The following is a 20,571-nucleotide window of genomic DNA, read 5'->3' as shown; positions in this document are numbered from 1 at the left end:
ACCTACCTACCTACCTACCTACCTACCTACCTACCTACCTACCTACCTACCTACCTACCTAAAATGTTTACAATTGAAAATCACAACAGATTAAAATTACACTGGTGTGTGTGATAATACTGTACATTTCAAGTCATACACGTTGATGTTAAAAAAAAAAAAAAAAAAAAGTATTACTGTACGCTTGCTTGACGGTAATAGTGCCTTTCTTCTTCCACCAGAAGGGGGACCAGTCCGTCTGCCGTACAGGCTGATAGACGGACGGAGTGGCCGCCGGCAGCTGCAGGAAGAAGCGACGCCATCTCTTCATCCAGTCAGCCAGCCAGCCGGCCAGGCCCACTTTCCAGGGCTGGGAGCTTGACTCCGGATCCGGCGAACGATCCAAATCCAGGCTTCCACATCTTGCGGCGCTCCCTCGGATTTTAATCATGCCTCTCTGTCTGTGTGTGAGTGCAGGCAGGCTGACAATGATTTCCTCAGTGATTACGTACAGAGCGAGTCCCTGCGGGGTAGGGGCCCCCTCTGGAGCCATCCTGATGGCTTTGGGGGCCTTGCTTCCATTTTCCATTATTATGTGGACTACCGGAGCGACAGCGCAGTCCAAGACCTTGCAGGTTTGTGATGAGGAGGGAGCTTCCATCTTCTCTTTGCTTCTTCATCCTCCTTTTAAGAGCAATTTAGACGTAGACTCGGAGCACATCCGCGCACCTAATTCTACATTAGCTCTACTCCTCTGACGCGCGACTGCTTCTCGTGTGCTTAGCTGGATATCTTTCCAAAAGTCTCATTTGCTCGTTTTTCTCCTTTTTTCGGGAAGGTTGGTTTGTTTTGTTGCACGTTTTTTTTTTCTTTTGCACTCTGACACACGAGAGGTCTTTCCCACCACCGCGAATGATGATAGCGGTGGCGGTGGGCGAGAAAAAAGCAAATATTGCTCTTTTGATATCCTGAGCGTGCACACGCGTGACATTTTCACGGGGAATGGCAGCGGGTGACGGAACCGCTACGAGCACCAGCGACACCAGAGCCACGTTCTCGCACTTTTATCGGGGAAATTGGACCTTTTAAAACCCGTCTGACTACCTGCTCATCACAAAACAAGAACATAATACTCATCGAAATACGTCGCTTAGCCTCGCGCGCCGGTGATGGTAGCGAGACAGCCGCGCTCGAGCTCCGCACGCGCATTTCGAGACGGTTTTGGCCACTGAGCCGTTTTACGCACATTGTCAACTTCAGCATTTTGTGTAGGATCATGTCGCGCCGCAAGCAAGCGAAGCCAAGATCCCTCAAAGGTAAGCTGGCTCTCCAAACATTTTACCCCAACATTTATTTTATGTATTGTTGACAAGGCAAAAGGCTGCAAATGTGTTTTACTGTTGCCGCATTTATGCTTGATGTTTTTTGTTTTTTTTTTGTGCATGGAAAAATAATTTCGGACCGGTTCGTCTAGGGCGGGTTCGGGTGCGTGTGCATGAGTGCGTGCGCGAATGTTTCTACACACTAACATCTGGAGCCGTCCTCAAGCAGCCAACTTTTAAGTAAAGGAATGGCGTGCACGGCCGTCACGTGACCAAAGGCAAAGTAAAGCAGGGATGGGAGGATGAGTGTGTTTGCCAATTATATTTTATTGTGAGATAAAAAAAAAAAAAAAGTTCTAGAATGACTTTTATGATGACACTTTTGTGCATTTTTTATGTGTTGGAAATGGGAACATTTATTGGGAAGGGTGGGGGATCGGTTCATTCATCTGGCAGTAATTGTATTCTGCAGTCAAGTAATTCCCGATTTTGTGGTCGTTGAACCGTTCTACCCATCCCCATCTTTTCCACTTCTACATTCCTTCTCGGAAGTCTTCACCACAAACGTCTGCAGTATAAGACGCAGCCACCATTTTCAATCAATACCCTGGAGGGGACATTCGATTCTTCGACGTTCTATTTTTGTTTTGTTTGTCACTCGTGTTGAATGCAGCCTGTTACATTCTACAAGTGTGAGCTGCACATCTGTTCAGACTGGTGTGCTTGAGAGCGAGAGACTGAATTAGTATGCAGATGAAGCCTGTTTGTTTTGTTGTTGTTGCAAAGAGAAATCGAAAAGATTTTCACACCTTTGTGCCGATTGACTACTGCCGAAAGACGACGTAGATATTTCCTTTTCCTTTTTTTCTGGTGTTTTTTAAGAGGGAAGCCAGATGTTATTTACTGCTCTTTGTCTGTCGCTCCTAGGGGAAGGGGGGTCCACTTATACAGATGTCCACAATAACTTTCCTTGTCATTTCGTCTGCCTGGCTATTGTTCAGAGAGGAAGCATCGTCACCTCCTCTCGGTCTTTCAAAAATGTGGTTTTGAATTTTGATACACAAAGGGCACACTGTCATTTATATACTGTATCGAGGAATGTATGTAAATAGCATTTCCTCCAAGAAACCTTAAGGCTGTGACAGTTGTCTTCTATTATTTCAATCTATTTGGATGGGGAGGCTTTGCAAGGGAGTGATCGGAATAAGTTAAGAAAGTCCAAGTGTTGTTTTCAGACAAAAAATGGGGGGCTTATAAGCAAACACATTAGGCTAGATATGAGTTGACCCGTATGACTCCATGTTGTTATAATGTGCGAGCAGTCGAAAAACTGAAAGCGACGACTGCCACGTCGTCTGTCCCGACAACACAACTCCTGAATCAAAAACATGAGCCAGCGTGGATGTTTTCATTCGGAGCACAGACCGCACTCTCAAGGCCCTCGGCACTGACGTGTTTATTGGCCGAGGAGCCCGGTTTCCACGTCGGCCATGTGCATATATAAATATATTTTCCGCGCCATTTGCTTGCCGAGTCCTGCAATCGGTGCCGTGTCACATCAACCCTAAATATTTCATGTTGTAGAGGAGCTGCAATTAGTCGCTAGATGGGTGAACTTTTCGTGATACTTGTCGTTTTCACTCAATGTGGACTTAAGACTTTCAGGCATTTTGTAAAGAGCAGGAGGCTATAGGTGCATTTGTGAATATAGTTTCAATTTATCAATAATCTACATAGAGAAAATTAGGATGAGATTGGTGCTCGTGCAAGCAAAGTTGTTTGTAGAGCAAGGTTATTTCACTTCTCATCAATGAAGCGACCTGAAGAATGTCAGTTTGATATTTTGGCTTGCCCACCCCTAGTTTAGATACATTCTTCCATATTGTCATACTTACAAGTCTTCTAATTACACTGTATGGGATCACTCCTTTTACAATTTAAAGATGTGTAGATAATCAATTTATTCATTTAGTATGTAAGGAAAGGTTATGCTTGGTATTTATCCGCAGCGCAGTACTATTTTTTTGCTGTTGTTGCATCACAATGGGTTGTTTTCTAGGCTGTTGGCTATTGACTCAAACTGTGCAAAAGATGTGTTTTTATGTCTTTGACCATTTTCTTCTTACGCGGAAGGGAATTTTCTAGGGTTGCAGCTATCGAATATTTTAGTAATCGAGTGTTCGACTGAAAATGCTATCGAGTAATCTGATAAAACATTTTTTTAGGTCTCAGATGTGACAAAAAAAATCATGGCCTTCACTCAAAAAAACTTCTAGATCTTATTAAAAAAAAAAAAAAAAAAAGGTATTTCTTACCTAAAATGTCATTAGGCTTGATAGACACATCACTTAAAATGTAGGTGTTTTTCCCACATGTTTCAATTGAATTTCCATTTGTGTCAAGCTATTTTTAAGTTCTAGTTAAGTTTTAAATTTGTCTAAATCTAAAGTCCTGGTAGGATTTTGAGTTTTGCAGTGTTCAAAATAAATGTATGATACCTGCTGTATTGGAGCACATTAGGCACCAGTGCTACTAGGTGTTTTATTTAGCAAGGACTACCGAGCTAAAACTGACAGTTAGCTTTATTATGTTTTTACTTTACACCATCATCACTCTACAGCGCTGTGTTTTTACAGATTAAATAAAGCCTGTATGTAAAACACGTTAGCCACGCATCAACAGTGGTCATAATTGATAGAAAGCTAGCCCTCCGCAGGGCTAACGTTACGTTAGCAAGGTACAGTAATGTTAATCTTATTAATTAGCGTTGAGAAGTCTACTGCTTTAAGATGGCGGCTGTTTACTAACGAGATATCTATGGAACGCATCAGACGCTAACTGCTACCACCGTAGCATCGTGCAGGCGGGGTTTGTAGAAACGTTGGCATAGTTTGTGGCAGCTGTCGGCTGCAATCAGGTATTATTGCTCCTTCCTCTACAGACGTTTTGTCGCATTAAAAGTAGTCCGGGCAAAACATGATGCTTACAGCTGGCAAATGAAACGATTCGTCGAGGCGATCAATTTTTAAACGCGAGTTACTCGAGTATTCGTTTCAGCCCTGGAATTCCAAAATGGTAGACATGGTTAATTAATTGGCCGCCCTTGATTGAGAGTGCAGGACCTTCTAGTTCAAATGGATTGGACGTCAACTGTCGTTACTGACTGGGAATGAGTTAATTGACTGTGCTGTAACTGTGATGTGACACCATGACCAGATGCTTCTAGCACAGTGTGATACATGACATCCTCTGGAAACGGTTTATATCATTTGTGCAATTTAGAAGCATATTTGCGAAATGATTTCTGAATAAACCTTCACCACAGAAAATTTTACATTAAAGTCCGCATCCTGAACTTGTTTTGAGCTTGCTTTTAAGCAGTCTCTTCGATTGTTTTGATAAAACAAGTAAAAAAAAAAAAAAAAAGTTTCTGTTCAGCTGCTAAATGCCTGGATATCAGCAATTTTCTATAAATGATTCAAATGAGGATCAGAAGTCTGTGTATTTGAATAAGGGATGGGTGCTAAGGCTGTCTGAAAGAAGAGCATGCCTTGTGGCTTCATGGTCCTGTTTTAATGTTTTGGCATCTTGAATTTCTTCAAATTTGAAGCAGATAAAATGTGATTCCATAAATTATTAAAAAAGAACAATGACATGATTCTATTTGTATACATCCAGTTTTTCTCATGTAATGTAATGTAGTCTTCCGAGGGGACGTAAGATACATGACCATGCTAAAAAAAGTGTTTTGCAATAGCATTTGAAAGAAAATCCGTGCTCTATTTTTGCTGTTGTTGCGTCAGAACGCACCACATCCTCCGGGCTGTTCACTATTAATGTACCGTGGCATAACACCCATTAACACGTTTCTAATGTGACACAAAAATATGGTTAGTATTATCATTAACGAAATTATGATGGAGCCGTTGGTTTAAAAAAAAAAAAAAAATCCCATTAGCACGGCTGTCAGCATGCTTGACACACGGCTCAGGCGTGCCGGACGGGAGCGTCGCGGGAGCTGGCCGATATCTCCTCTTATTTCGTGGCGCGCGTCTGTCTTGTTGTCACGGATTGTCTGATAGCCAGACAGTGATTGATCCCCTCCGCTTTCCTTTTGCAAAATCAAATGAGACGTTGCCTGGCTTATTTGCATGCGTCTAGTCTGACTTAACTTCCATAATGTTCCAATTGCAATAATTGCGCCATCTTTCCTTCTCTATATGAATGAAGAATTACAGACATTATGCAACGTGATTAACATGCTGCTCCATTGCAAATTATTTATGACACTAATCATCAGTTCAAATAATGCTCATTAAGAAAGTTAGTCATGTGTGTGTGTGTCCTCCACCCGCCTCCTCTCGGGCCTAATTGAAGAGGGTTGACCTGTGGACCCCAAGCTAAATTGAGTTGTAGTCCCCGTGGCGAGCGTCTCCTTCGCGGTCAGTCAGGGCGGATTACAGCACCATTGTGCCCGCCACCGTATCGTCCGGGCAGCTTGTAACCAAGCGGATGAGTCACGCATATCCAGGAAAACACACATACACGCCTTTCAGGCATACGTGTGTTTGTGTTACACAGCAGGATTTCATCTGATGGATTGCAAAAAAAGTGACTGTGAATTTGTCATCTTTGACTTTTTACGAATCATTCAGCGCTTTGTGTACATTTCTCATCTTATCTACACACAATTAATCCATTGCTAAAAAGGGAAGTGAACCATCTGGGGATTGTCACTCACAGTAAAGTGACAGGTAGTCTCATTCATTTCTGAGGGCGTGTGTGTGTGTGTCTGCTGTGTTAATTAGTAGCCTTTAATGCTGCAACACATGTCGTGGGATTAGGTTTTTTGTTTTTGTTTTGTTTTTATTGTTTTTGTTTTCCCTTTGTGCTGCACTTTGATTATCAAAGGAGAACAGTCCCGTGTGGGTTCGGTATTGTATCAACAAAAGCCTTTTTTTTTAAACAGCCCGAGTGATACACTGTAGCCCGACAAACATTAATTAACGATAGCAACGATTCCGATGACTTACTCGCTCCAGTGTTTATGAGATAAAGTTAGAAGCACGTTCATTAAAACAGCCCTCCTTGTGTTTGTCTTTGCGGTCTAGCTACAGCACACCTTGATCGGGTCCTCTCAGTTTAGTTTATAATTTAACAGTCAAAATTATTGTAGCAGTACTTACTTGAAAAGATTAAATGTAGTTGACAAACTACAATGCAAATAACGGCGACATACTTCGAATCCATGTTGACTCACACTTCAAATGGATTGGACGTCTCTCGCTGTCAATAGCAGCCAATGAGTTGAGAGTTGAATGAATATGTTAATAACACGAACCAGACCACAAGTGAGTGGATAAGGATATTCCAGGATTGGATAAAGTATTCCACAAAGTGCTGCAGTGGGTGCGGGTTATCATTACAGCTGATCAAGAGGCTCTGTTGGAACAAAATACTGCTCCCACAGCGGCCCTTGAGAACGGGTTTTGACACCTCTGAGATAATCTTTCAGAAATATAAGAAAATATAGGCCAAATATGGGTCTTTGCATACCACACTTTTGTTCAACCTTCGATGTGTGGTTACCATTTTGAGTAGTTTTCTGCAAATTTCACCATTTGTCGAAGAACAGATTCAAACCTTGCCAGTTTTTGGCACTCCAAATCGAGACAAGTGTCAGTCCGTTGATTGGCAGCAAATTTGTATATCTAACCATAGACTTCATAATATACTGACGGCACATGGGGAGCATGGCCGATTCATTGGGGCCTTTTTAAAAAACAACAACTTAAAATAAAAATATTTTCAAAACCAAAGCTGCTACCGACCTAAAACCTTGTGAAAGCTGCTGTAGATGTTCTTCCAAAGGTGCATGTGGTCAAATTAGGCGAAGATCTGTTTTTTGCCATCGGCGTAGGGGTTGGTGTAGGACCAGGTGCCCTCGGGGAGCTCAATGTTGGCGTCGGAGCCAGCATCGTTGGCGTGGCCGTCAAAGCTGACCGAGTGAAACGCAGACAATGAGCTTTTTACATTGAAAATTCTTGTGAATAAATCCTTAAATCCCTGATTTTTTTAATAGATATGAACGGAAAACAGTTTCGATTCTTGGTTAAAGCAAAAAAAACGGGCAGTTAACATTTATTTTACGTAAATATGTCGAATGTGATGCTAGTCCGTAAGCCAATGTGGCGGCCCCCTTATCACAACAAAGAGCTTTTTACGTTGAAAATTCTTGTGAATAAATGCTTGAATCCCTGAATTCTTTATTCTTGGTTAAAAGCAAAAACCTGGGCAGTTAGCATTTATTTTTAGTAAATATTGCGAAGTATGACGCCAATGCCGTAGTGGCTATTTTGTACCATTGATTTTTTTCAAGTTTCAAAATTGCATGGTACGAAAAATATAATAATTATCTTGAATCCTCGAACAAATCTCTCCTGAGACAATGCTTCCTGTTTGTATGCGGTACAGCTTTCATACTTTTTCAACCTAAATCCGGCGTTGCGTGTGTTTGAGAAAACCTGTGACCAACTGCGAAGCATAACTCAGCCTTAACTGATGCTGAGTGTGGGCAGGCCGCCTACCGAAGGTGTGACGCAGAGTCTGGGGGAAGTGTCATGTCAATATATTATGAAGTCTATGTTCTAACGCAACTATAGGAATAGCATATGAAATGCGCAAAGTTTTTCTGAAATTATTCTAAAAATGGTTTAGATGATACAAGACAGAATGTTGCAGCGCTTTCATTGTCTTTTGTGCTCTTTTCAGTATTAAATTCATTTGCGCTACTTTAACACCAAACTATTCACGTAGTTTTCAGGCTTGGACAAATACAGTATTTCTATGTAAGCTTTTATCAGTATCTTAAGGAAGGTCATACTGGCTTCATAAAGTTTCTCACTTATTCATGGTATCCAAAATGCTGTGAAAGGACTGATTGATTGACTCCATATGATTCCAAGCCTTTGTAACTGCTATATCATCACAGAAGAAGCGATTTCAAAGATTTCAGTGACGACTGTCGCGTGTGGCTTCGTGAGATGAATGCACTCTCTTCCTCTAAGTTATCTTAACGACAAAACTTTTAATATGTTTACAGCGGGTGACAAATCATCCCTAGACCGCCGCGGCTTCTTACGGTATCATAAAAGAACATTTTCTGCCTGAACTCCCTCATCTCACCAACAGGGATGGTAATCAAAACAAAAAGAAAAACCCCTGCCACCGATCTCTGATGGAACCACGGGGGATTTATTAGGACCCCCCACCCCCGGCTCCATTTAAATGATCTCATACACCAGGATTTCCACGGCGTAGGAGAAACTCATTAAACTCTCAGGGCGTCAGTCACTGAGGCTCGCTCCGGCAGGAACGCATTGGCTGATTTTGTCATCTGCGGCGGCGCCGGGGGACGTCCCTCCACGCCATCCGACCGGGCCTCCTTGCAATAAACGACGCCTCTAATTAATTGCGAGGCCCGTGATTTGTTTGGCTAACATGGTGCCGGGAAGGATTTTTATAGATTTAAGAGGGCTGATCATTGGCAATGTTTCAATAGATAAAAGAAAATTCTGGGTCGAATGATAAAAATGAGCATTCAGGACACAACAGAAAGAAAATCTATGTCTAATTTGAAAAAGTCGTAAAGTAAGGAAGGGGAAAAAAAAGTATTTTTCACATAATAAGACGTTTTCTTCCTTAAATAAAACTTCATTCTTGTAAAATTGTGATTTCTTTCTATGAAAATTAAGTCCAACTCTTGAAAAAATAAAAATGTCTCATAATTTTGTACCAAATTTGGAATATGCTTCTTGTTATGTTGAAGCTTTTGTAGTATTAGGACTTTCGCTTGTAATATTGTGAAATAATCCTCTTAATACTATCTCTTCATTCTTGTAAAATTCAGACGGCATAACATGGCAGCTTTTTATCCCCGACAATACTGAGACTTCTCAAATTAAAAGTTTCTCGTACTACAGCAACATTATTCTCATGACATCCTATAATTTATCCCCTGTAAGATGTTGTCAAACATTTTTGTTTCTTTATTGCAACTTTGTTGCTGTAATACCTCACTTAAATCTTTTTTAAAAATGGACTTTTATACTTCTGATTTAACTACTTTATTCAGGCATTATCACATTATCCATGTTCTTGTCATGCTTCAATTACATTGTAACATTTCATCCTAATTTACGTTAGCTACTTTATTGTAGGATTCTAGTGTTTTATCTTAGTCTTGTAACACAATGACCTTTTTTCTTTTCATGCACCTTTTTTTCTTCACAACATGGCCCTAATTCTCTTTTGTGACAGTCGAACTTTTGCTCGACACTTTCCTCTTCATTTTTCACGGCGGTTCGACGCCCCACTCGCGTATGACTCGCGCTCCCCCGAGTCGAAAGGCTTCTGCCACCATAGGATCTCGTCTTAATTATGCAAAGTACAGGATATTTTGCGCAGTTTTAAAAGTGCGGCACTTACTGCGTCGGCAGTCACTGCCACACTCCCCTGGCGGGAGGTCCTGTCAGACTCCCCCCTCCGTGCCCAGGAAAATGAAAGGCTGGAAAATACATAATGGAGAATGCAATTCAACTTCACGGGTGGAACGCAGAGGCGTAAGAAGCCCTCAGCGAGACCTTCATTTTACATGGAGCAGGTGGGAGACTCTTTTGTTCTCTTCCCACTGTTAAAATCCATTTCACTCCTCGAACTTGATGCAACACTTGGAAGCCTCACGCAGCCCTGATGTGAAACCTTTGCTGTTTTATTTTTTTTAAACTAAATACATGCCTTTCATTTTTAGGACCGCTTTTGTCATAATGTGGTCCAAGTTGCTATGCAGAAGGTTTCTCTTAAATTTGCACTGGTAGTTAAAGGAAGGAAACGGTTCATATTGGAAAGGCGTAACTTACTAAAGGTCATTTGAAAGCACACACAATCACCTCGCTCTGACCTCTGACCTTGCTAACCTGCAATTCTATGCTGTTGACGAGCTTTCAAAAGCTGCCAATCTATTTGGAATCTGGCTAGATTTGGCAAAGTTCTTCTTTCCAATTTTATGGAAATTCAAAACCCTAAGTCGGCCAAAGGAGCAAGCAAACTCCACTTTCATAGCACCTTTGATGCCAAGGCATAAACATTAGTCATGGCAAACGATCATTTATTTTTAAAATTATACTGTCACTTTGATCATTTATTGATAAATGGCTTCATCACATTGCTGCGCACTGGATTTCGTTTTTCACCTGAAACAGTCAACTATAGTTTTGTTTTGTTTTTTTTGCATTTTTTTTCAGTGCTTGTGATGAAAAAACAAGCTCTAAAAAATTAAGGATGCAAAGCTTCATGTGAAAGTTTATGAGGTGAAAGTCTCTTCAAACATATTCCGCAGTATCTTTGAAATACACACATTACTAGGGGTGTGCCATCTTAGGCACCCCACGATTCAATTCGATTCAGAGTGCTACGATTCGATTCTTGAATGATGATCATGGTAATGACGATGATCACGGTTATCACGATTATCGGTGCATCGTGCATTACTAATTAATAAAGTAGCCAAACAAATTTTTGTCCATTATTTATTTGAAATATCCTAATGATTCAACAGGAACGATGGAAACATGGCCATACAACAAAAAGCTGCCCTTAGCTACTTTTTTTTTTTTTTTAATTTATTTTTACAAGAAAGTGCAAAAACATTAACCATTTTAAAGGGAGTTTTTATTTCTCAACAATACAATAAAATTTACACAGGTGGAATTCCACATTTTCTGGAAACAAAGTGTCTTTAGAAATAAGACTTGTTTTAACCAATATACTTTGTTTTCACAGATTTCTGTACTATTTTGCATGTTTGTAGTGATACCGCTGTACTTAATCATGGTTTTACACGTTCTGCCTATGAAATACACATGAGCTAATTAGCTTAGCGCTCGGCGCTAACTATTAACACATCAAAAACAACAACAATAAAGGCTAAACAGTACAAGAGGGTTCGTGTACTCGCCACCTTAGCGACACATTTTTCAGTTGACATGACTTGAAACTACAGCTGGACATCTGAAAGACAAGGAGTAACAAACTATCGCTCTCCCCCTCTCGCTCTAAAGAAATAACATGTGCACAGAAGCGCAACCGTGCTTCTGTGCCTGCCTGTCTCATACACAAATTTACTTTCCAGTCTTTTAAAAAGAATTACATCTCTCACTCAGTTACAGGCTGCATCCATCATAGCGTCGTGCGTGCGTCTGTTAAAGGTGTCCGGGCGTCAGACGTGTCTTGAATTTTGTTCTGCTATGAGCGGCTGTCATAAAGTTATGAGGGAAAATCATCGTTTTTTAACCTTTATGAATCGTAATCGAATCGTCACGTGTGGAATCGCGATGCATATAATAATCGATTTTCCGGAACTCCTCTACACATTACCGCTAGAAGGATTTATATCTCATTTTGGCATTGTACAAGAAGTGTTTGATTTCGGTGGAGTGGCTCACAAATGAAAAGCACGAGGTTTAATTTTTTTTCTCTACTTCAGTTTTTAATACAGGTAATCCCCGGGTTACTAATGAGTTCTGTTCCTACGCTGCTGACATAACCCGAATTAATTAAGCCGGAATTAACCCTTTAAGTACCCCTAAATACCTCCTATATCTCAAAATAACTATCCAAAAACATATATTATACTTCATTGTAATGTCCTTGCCAAAACGTTGGAGCTAAATCCTATCTTGACATCGAATTAAGCTGTAATCTTTCCCTTCTCGCTCTCACTTGGCTGCGCGACTTCTTCGTGGGAGGAAATGCGCTCTTCCTCATATGTGCACGTGAGCTCTTCTTCGTGTGCTAAAATACGTTCTTCGTGTGTAAATGTGCTATTAAGCCTGAGTTATGCTTCTGCGTTGCGGTGAAGGCAAAGCGACTACGGCGTCAGTGAGCATTTGATAGTTCTGCGGCAAGGGAACGCGTTGCTCTGTAATTCACCACCAAGCAGAGGTTGCGCTAGACTTTTTCGTTGTCTGTCATTTTGACTGGCAGGGTCATAAAAATCCGGTCATAATGTATTTTTACCCGTCACTTAAATTTTTAAAATGATGATAATGACATTGTGGTGACCCTTCGTTTGGCATAATTCACCTTCCGTACTTGTGTGTCCATTTGGCCGAGCGCGTTAGCGGCTACGACACAGTCACGTGACAGAGACACTTAAGAGCCGCGCGCGTTCCGGCTTGAATAGAGAGTTCACAGAGAGCAGCAGAGCTACAGCGGCTGGACACAGCAATTCGAGCTAACAAGACTCTTAACATTGCATAACGCTTCAACATATTCAATAGTATTTAGTTTTCATTCATTTTAAATTAAAATTCTGTCCGAACAAGCTTAACAGAGAATCCACACCGTGCCATCACACATCAAGCAGATGAATATGTAACTTTTTTCTCCGCAGTGACAAAAACAGCTGACTGTGGCCCCAGTAGCTAGGCTACGTATGGAACAATGAAATTAACAGTTCACCTGCTGTGGCCTGAACGGAGTCTTACACCTTCCTCCTGGTGCGCGTGGACTTGAATTGCATGCCCGCTTGTGCAGTCCCTGTTTTTTCACCTCTTTTATCAACATCATCGTTTTGGGGCTTTTTGAAGAAACTTCGGACACTCATTTGCCTTGACATTTTTCAGAGTAAGGCCAATGACGTCATTCATCAAGAGAGACAATAGCTAATTAATATGCTCACTCGCCACCCTGTGGTCTGGGGTGTGAATTGCAACCTGTCAAAATGACAGGTGGACTTCAGTTTTTTCTGTCACCGTTTTAAAAAATCGGTCAACGACGGAAAATATTCGGTTAACGCGACCCCTGCCGCCAAGCCACTAGAGGGGTGTGGCGTTATGTTTGTACGGTTACACAACAATCCAAATGGAGACGGCGCGTGTCCTTTAAGAGGCGATCAGACTGGGGAGCAATGACATCGCGGGAAGCGAGTGGAAAGAATGGGAGAAAGCGAAAGCGTCAAAATAATAGCATTTGTCACAAAACAAAAGTCAACATTATAATCAAATACACATTTCGCCAAAAGTCAGTCATAGATAAAGTAAAAAAAAAAAAAGATACTGTGAGGTACAAAAAGGTACTGTTTTCGCGATAAAAAAACAAATAACAACTGGAGACAAAATGTCGGTCAAAGCTGCGGCGTCGTAAAGTCGAAATCACTTAAATCAGTTAGGTGGTAACCCGGGGACTACCTGTACTCTGATTTAGGATCACATTACAAAGCAAAAGTATTAACCTGTCGATGGCTTGTATAACTGAATTCATGAGTTGGAACTTACGGGGTTGCTGTACTAATCAAATTAAAACTGTAGCTTTTTGGGTGAAAAATAAGTTGAATACTTGTTGAGGTTTACTATAAGTTTCCTTAAATGTGGTGACTTCCTGGTTTCGTCCTGTTCATTCCCATGAATTGCATTTAAATCCCCACTGAAAGTTGTCAATTTTGCACTCTGACTCAAATTTCGCTATTTTGCAGCCTGGCCCTAAAAGTGGAAAAAGCACTTCACAGAGACTGGCTTGTTTTGGCATGTCTAATTCAAAGCCAGCATCCCTAAAATCACCGTCTGATCCACCTTTTTACCAAAGGTTTCACTCATCCGTGTCTGGGCTACGTTTCATGGGACACGTCCATTATTCACGGTTCTTATTTACGTGTGTGGCTGTTTGCCTTGTTGCCAATGAAACTCATCCATATGAAAAGCTGGCGTGGATTCCCAAACCTCAGGTCGAGCTGTCGAAAGCAGTCCAATTCTCTCGGCGGTTTTCGTTTTAGGTTGTAAATAATAAAAAAAGAGGGAAATCTCAATGTGTCGAAGTTTTTTTTTTCCAACTATTAACTATCTTTCCCTCACTTTTTCTCCCCCCCTGACCCCCTCCCTCTCTCTTTCTCTGTTTCTGACAGTAGAAGACAATGTGACAGAGGAGCAGCAGCAGCACAGTCCCGGGCACACCGCCATTCCGAGCGGTAATGCTCCATTTCATATTTCATCATTTTCGTCTGGAAAGTGGATCATGTGTCTGTGTGTGCGTGCGTTGGGTTCACAAGGATATGCGTTTCCTGTTGTTGAGGTTTTTATTGAGTAACCTGCTTTGCTACTGAGTGTTATTTTTATCATATTACAACTTTTTCTTTAATACTATCACTTTATTCTTGGGAAATCCTAATATTGCCACTCGTAAATGTTGTTTTTCTTCCTCATGTTACAACTTGTATTTGTACAAATTTAGTTGTTCCCATGGTATTATGACTTTGGCAATCCGTGAGGTTGTCATTGAGTAGACCTTTACTGTAACAGCGAGTACAGTATACGCACGCATTCAGGTGTGTTAACAGTAGCCCTCGTGTGCTTTACTTTACTTACCACCACTGTGTTGTATGTAGATGAATGTGTCCCGTCTCCGAGCATGGAATTAACGCTGGCCCTCCAGGAACATAATGGCAATTCAGGTCAGGAAAAGAGTAGATCACCCCCATACTAACCACAAGTTCTCCCCTTTGCACGAATGCCGCCCCTGATGCACCACACTGTATATTTTCATGTCATTCGTCTCTGCTAAAGGTCAGTTCTCAGGTGTGGTTATTTTAAAGGGAATATGGATGGTTTGACCCAACAGGCTGGGGATCTTGCAGGTAGCTGTGCCAGTCCGGTGCTTTTGTGTGCTTCACATTCTTTCTTACTTCTACCATGTAGCAGCTCAGCATTTAAGAATTAAAAATTGCGGTATAGCTGTTGGTACTGGGATGAACACAATGGATAAGTTTACATGGACAAAATTTCTTCAATCAGATCAGCGTTCAGATTAAAATTATGATCGGATGCACTGTGTTCATGGAAACTAAAAGTATTGATCCGATTAGTTCTTGTGTGTTCGTGCATCAGAACATCAGTCGGAACAAATTATTTTGACGTGCGCAGATTTATGCTGCGTTCATGTGGTGTGGTAATTATGCTGTATATGGTAAGACCCTTAATTTTTAGAGATTCATCATCAATTTGCCCGTTATTTTTCTTTTACGCTAACATAATAACATAGTATACACATTTATAAAAATGTTATTTTTTAACCAAGTGTTCGCTAAACTGTTCAGTTACAAGCAAAAACTTACCGTTTTTATTCTGATGCAATCTCTTCTTGTTGTTGTAGATGAATTAATGGGTGTAAAACCTTTTTCCCATGCAGCAAACCAAAATGAAATCAATATCTGCTCTCTTTTTGCTACAACAAAAGCACATGAACAGGACGAACTTGTAATGGTGTACCGAACGCTACACGTCACTTCTGCTCATTAATATTTATGAACTTAGCGAATGTTGCCAAGGAGGGACATGCTACAGTTTGTCCCTAATAGTAAGTGAATGGAAATAGTATACGAATGAGATGTTTACAGAGCTAAACCTACCAATTCAGTCCGAAAATGAAGTCCCTGGTGCCAAATTCACTGGTAAAGATGTGGAAGAACATACAAAATGTTCAGTTAAAGCAGTGCTTCTCAATTATTTTCTGTTACGCCCTCCCCAAGGAAGATGTAAATGTTTCGCGCCCCCCCAAACTCTCACTGTAAATAATATCATTTGTCTATAATATTACTATTATAAGTATGTTTCTGCCTCACATTGTATCCTTTTTTTTCTATTAGAGGAAATAACAGAGATCAACTTATAAAGTATAACTTTATTAACATTTTTTTGTTTGTAACAGAAAAGACTTAACGCGCATCAATTTGCCTGAACTAAAAAAAAAAAAAAAAAAGTCACATCCAAACTGTAAAAATACACTCAAGGTACATTTTTGACCATTTGATACTGAAAAATAAAATCAGTAAATAATAACAAATTCAAATTGATTAGAAACATTAACTCATGAGGACAATATGCCAAAAAAAAAAAAGTGGCCGAAAAAACAAAGCTGAATACAAAAAAAAAAAAAAAGTGTCTTTGGACAGAAGGACGGTTTTTATTTTCGCTGCTCACAGTATCACTTCCAGTTTGCAATCGTGTGGGGTTATTTTGCACTGAGCATGCTAACAGTGCTCACTGGTTTACTGATATAACACTGACAAAGCGGGACGATTGTTGGCAATATTCGGGACGTTTTCGCTAAAAAACAACCAAGTGGCTTATCAATGAGATTGGGGTCTAATGTCTTTAAGTGGTGTCTTAATTGATTTGGCTTCCGGCTGTCCGCTATAATCATTTTTAGACACAGTAAACAGAGGTCTTTCCTAATCTACCACTGTATTAAATGTCAAAGCCAAAAGGCAAACGGCCCGAAAAAAGCGCATTCTCGCCGGCCGAGGGAGAACCGTACGTGAGGGCGGTCGTAGTGACGATCCCAAGCCGAAAATGACACTTCTCGGGCGGACACGTGAAAACCGGAGAAGACAGTGGGTCGCTGTGTGAGTCCGGCCGGAAAACGGCTTTCGAAAACGGCGCACAGCTCTCCAGCTCTTCATGAGTCTCTTCCGTGTGCTCTTGCTTATTTCAAAAATACTGCGCGCACTTTGAAAATGAGAGCGCCACTGCCACCCACTGAGTGGATGTACAAGTACACTTTATACTAGTACGGCGCAAAAAAAATATATATATATATGTTCCCCGAGGTCACACGCACCACCCTTGGCATCACTCTGAGTTAAAGAGATGGCTTGTGGGTCGAGGGCTGAAAAAGATGAAAAAAAAAACGAGCCGACCGAAGCATAGCCTTAGCTTTTTTAACGATACCTTTTTCTTATGCCACTGACAATGACATTCTCCTCTTTAAACAGTCTATCCTTTACCACTATATGCCCTGTTAATCTTATATATTATATCCTCTGGTTGTCTTACATCGCTGACAGTTCTTTTGGGAAATTTACATTGCCATTTTTGTGTAGCGATCGCAAATGCTACTCGTTGACAGCAATCGAACACTTTTAATTTTTTCATTAATAACAAATCTTAATTCTATAATTTATTTACACTTCGCTCGTACTTGGGTTTTTTTTTTTACAACAGAAAAGATAATGGTGGCAGATACCAGATACCATTTTAATTCTTTTCAGGTCATTCATTGTCAGACAGAAGCAGCACGGCTAAACGCCATGCTAAAAATTAGGTAAAAATATCAAAATGGCTTACCTTTTTGTCCTCTGAATGACCATGCCAGCCCAAAAAATGTTTATTGCATATGAAATGTGAATGGATTCACGTTGCTAGCGTTAAACGTCCGCGTAAGTTTATCCATTCTTCACATTTTTTCCTCTGAGTCTTTGGTTTCGGGAAACGTATGAAGAAAACATCCTTCACAAGTTTCATATAAGCAGCGCTTGATCGGCATTTTTCTTTTTGAAAGATTACCGGAGAAAAGTATTAGAAATTTTATGGTTTCTATGCGAGGGTGGGTCTATAATGTCCCACTTCCGGTTTACTTCCGCTGTACGATGCGACGTCACGGTCTAAAAATAGCATTCGTGCTGTACGCTATTAAAATGCTACATGTAAACATCTACGGTTGCCAACTGGTCCTTGAAAAATGGAATCATCCCTTATTCAAAAACAAAATTGCGCGTCCCCTATTGAGCTTTTAAGGGATGCGCCATGTCTCATATTATCATGAAACTCAAAAATAGTGTCTTATTTGTAGAAAAAAGGAATACCGTATTTAAAATGGACGGTGCGCCTAATAATGTGGTACACCTATAGTGTGGACTGAGTACCAAAATGTGTCTGTCTGACTGAGCAATTTTTGAAAAGGCGGACGAAAGTGAGAGCCGCATGAGAACCTTAAATGGAGAAGGTTGCGTGTGATAGGGGGCGTGCCCCAAGTAGATGTAACGTTCCAGTGTGTGCATTGGGCTACACAACATTGGTTTGGCAAAGGACCCACAAAAATGGAATCTACTGCAAAGAGACGCACTTACGAACCTGCCGTGTTTGATGGAGACTAGTCATGTGCCAGTATGATATTCTGAGGGTATGATAACCTAAAGCCAAAATATCACAATTTCACAGCTCTAAAATGTGTTACTTAGCGATTTGTAAGTGGCGTAAGAAAAAGGTTTCGATATACTGTAAAAGCTAAGGCTATGCTTCGGTTGGCTCGTGTCTTTTCCGTCTTTTTCAGCCATCTCTTTCACTGAACACATCCTTACCAGTGAATTTGGCACCAAGGACATCATTTTCAGACAGAATTGGTAGGTTTACCTCTGTAACATCTCCTTCGTACACTATTTCCATTCATTTACTAGTGGGGACAAGCTCTCGTTTGTCCCCGCCCCCCGTTAGCAACATTAGCTAACGTCCTGAATATTAATGACCGGAAGTGACGTGTAGCGTGCGGTACGCCTTTCTGACCAGGCTTTAAATCCGAATAAAAGTGTCCATGTAAGCATACTAGTGATAATTAGGGTGACAATTTTGATTATTGGTTTAGTATTATGTAGTATTGGGTTTCGTATTGGTCTCCTACTTGGTCCCTATCATTTTCTGTCCTCCCTGTTCTTGTCCTGAGGGCTAGCCGTTGTATCCTTTTCCATGGTCTCTCCTCGTTAAATGAAGTACAGTGATCCCTCGCGGATTTTTTTTTCAATTAAAAAAGAAATATATATATGTATATATGTATATATATATATATATATATATATGTATATATATATATATATATATATATATATATATATATATATATATATATATGCAGATGTGCTGTCCCTAGCCGTTTGCGTAGTTTCACTCTTGCTCCCTCCCTCCCTCTCCCTGCGCTCTGTTGTTCAGGCAGTGAGTGCACTGGAGTTGCTTATTAAAGTTAACGATGATTGACACACGTTTAATGTTTGAAATTGCCAGAGAAGCAAACTTCAAAGCGCCGCATGCGTCAATCATCGTTTGACTTGTTAAACAGTTGCTGTGGCAACTCATTGTGTGTAAATGAGTAGCTTCAGCGGATTTGAGTGGACTTACTCAATGAAGCATTTATTAAAGCCGAACATTTTTCTGCTTTTCGTTTGCTATTCTTGTTAAAAAATAATTCGGGGGGACAGTAACATGTTTAAAATTTATCATAATTATTACATTTGAACTGCTTTAATACCATTTATTAATATATATATATATATATATATATATATATGTTTTTTTAAAAATATAGTTTGGGGAAAAAAAGTGAAAAAAAAATGTCTTATGTATATACAGTATATCTTTCCTATGCTTAATCGAATAAATACATAGAACAGGAAAATACATTTTGGGGGGATTGGGGAGGGTGCTGCTTAGCGGTTTTTCACTTATCGTGGTGGGTTCTGGTCCCCCATTAACCGCAAAAAACGAGGGATAAATGTATTCTTTATTTTTTTATTGCTACTTAGAGCTAGGTAGCATAAAAATTCAATCATATTTCTGTAGCCCGACTGCCCATGTTGGTTCTTTCTTTCCTTCCCTTCACACCTTTTTCTGTTCAGCTGCATTTTCTTCAGATAGAAAAAAATAAAACAATTAAAAAATTACTCCAGACTCAAGGCAATATTGGCGAGACATTTTCCTTGTCATAAATCAACACTATTTCTTTCCAAATAATTTCTGGCATATTTAAGATGTAAAATTTCAAATACTGTATGTGTAATTTAATTTGCATCCAAAATCTGTGGAATTAAATAGATGTGTCAAACACATTCGCTACCTTTGACAGCCGTAGCCATATAAGATATTTTAATTGAGAGGCCTGGCAGTGTTTCAAAAATTAATTGTGATACTGATACGTACTTGCGCTAATGCACTTGGAAGTAAAGTAGGTGATCTGGGGTTTGGAAACAAGCAAGAGGACCAATGAAATGATTGGGATGCTTGATCTAGTTATTTCAAACCACTGGTATTACCTGGTATTCTCATGTTCTCCATCAAGTTTTGCAGAGGATTTTCCAGTGGTTTTCGATCCAAACCAAAAATATAGACTTAAAGATAATAATAAAGGCCAGCTGAACAATTCTGTATTTGTAATCTGCTCTGATAATTTGTATTGATGGACATCAGTGGGCGGTTGTGTGGAGTGATCCATCTCTCAGTCCACTGTACACCTGGACTCGTGGACACCTCCCATCACATGCGTCTCTGCGAGTGGGCGGCGGGCCACCGTGTGATCGATGTTTGCCTGTGGAGTAATCCGGATGGCACGCAAATTAATTTCTCACTTTTCCTCATTTGTGAGTGATTTCTTTGGTCAAAAGAAGGGTCGATGATGC

The 20,571-nt window shown here is 40.4% G+C and overlaps 1 protein-coding gene across 5 annotated transcripts in view; it reads left to right on the top strand.

The window, feature by feature from the left end:
• Nucleotides 1-427: 427 nt before the first annotated feature.
• Nucleotides 428-20,571, top strand: part of LOC130930327 (zinc finger protein 521-like) — a 234,135-nt gene continuing 213,991 nt past the window's right edge. Inside the window, exons 1-3 of one of the 5 annotated variants that reach the window (XM_057858211.1) lie at nt 593-614; nt 1,252-1,295; nt 14,263-14,322. In XM_057858211.1, the coding sequence (XP_057714194.1) occupies nt 1,256-1,295; nt 14,263-14,322 (100 nt within the window). In that variant the 5' untranslated portion in view covers nt 593-614; nt 1,252-1,255. The other 4 variants (XM_057858214.1, XM_057858213.1, XM_057858212.1 and 1 more) reach the window with 4 other exon arrangements.

The sequence above is a fragment of the Corythoichthys intestinalis genome, chromosome 14, assembly GCF_030265065.1.
Source record: "Corythoichthys intestinalis isolate RoL2023-P3 chromosome 14, ASM3026506v1, whole genome shotgun sequence".
Classification (NCBI taxonomy): Eukaryota; Metazoa; Chordata; class Actinopteri; order Syngnathiformes; family Syngnathidae; genus Corythoichthys; species Corythoichthys intestinalis.
Note: the sequence above shows the minus strand (reverse complement) of the source record. Positions and strands in the feature narration are given on the sequence as shown.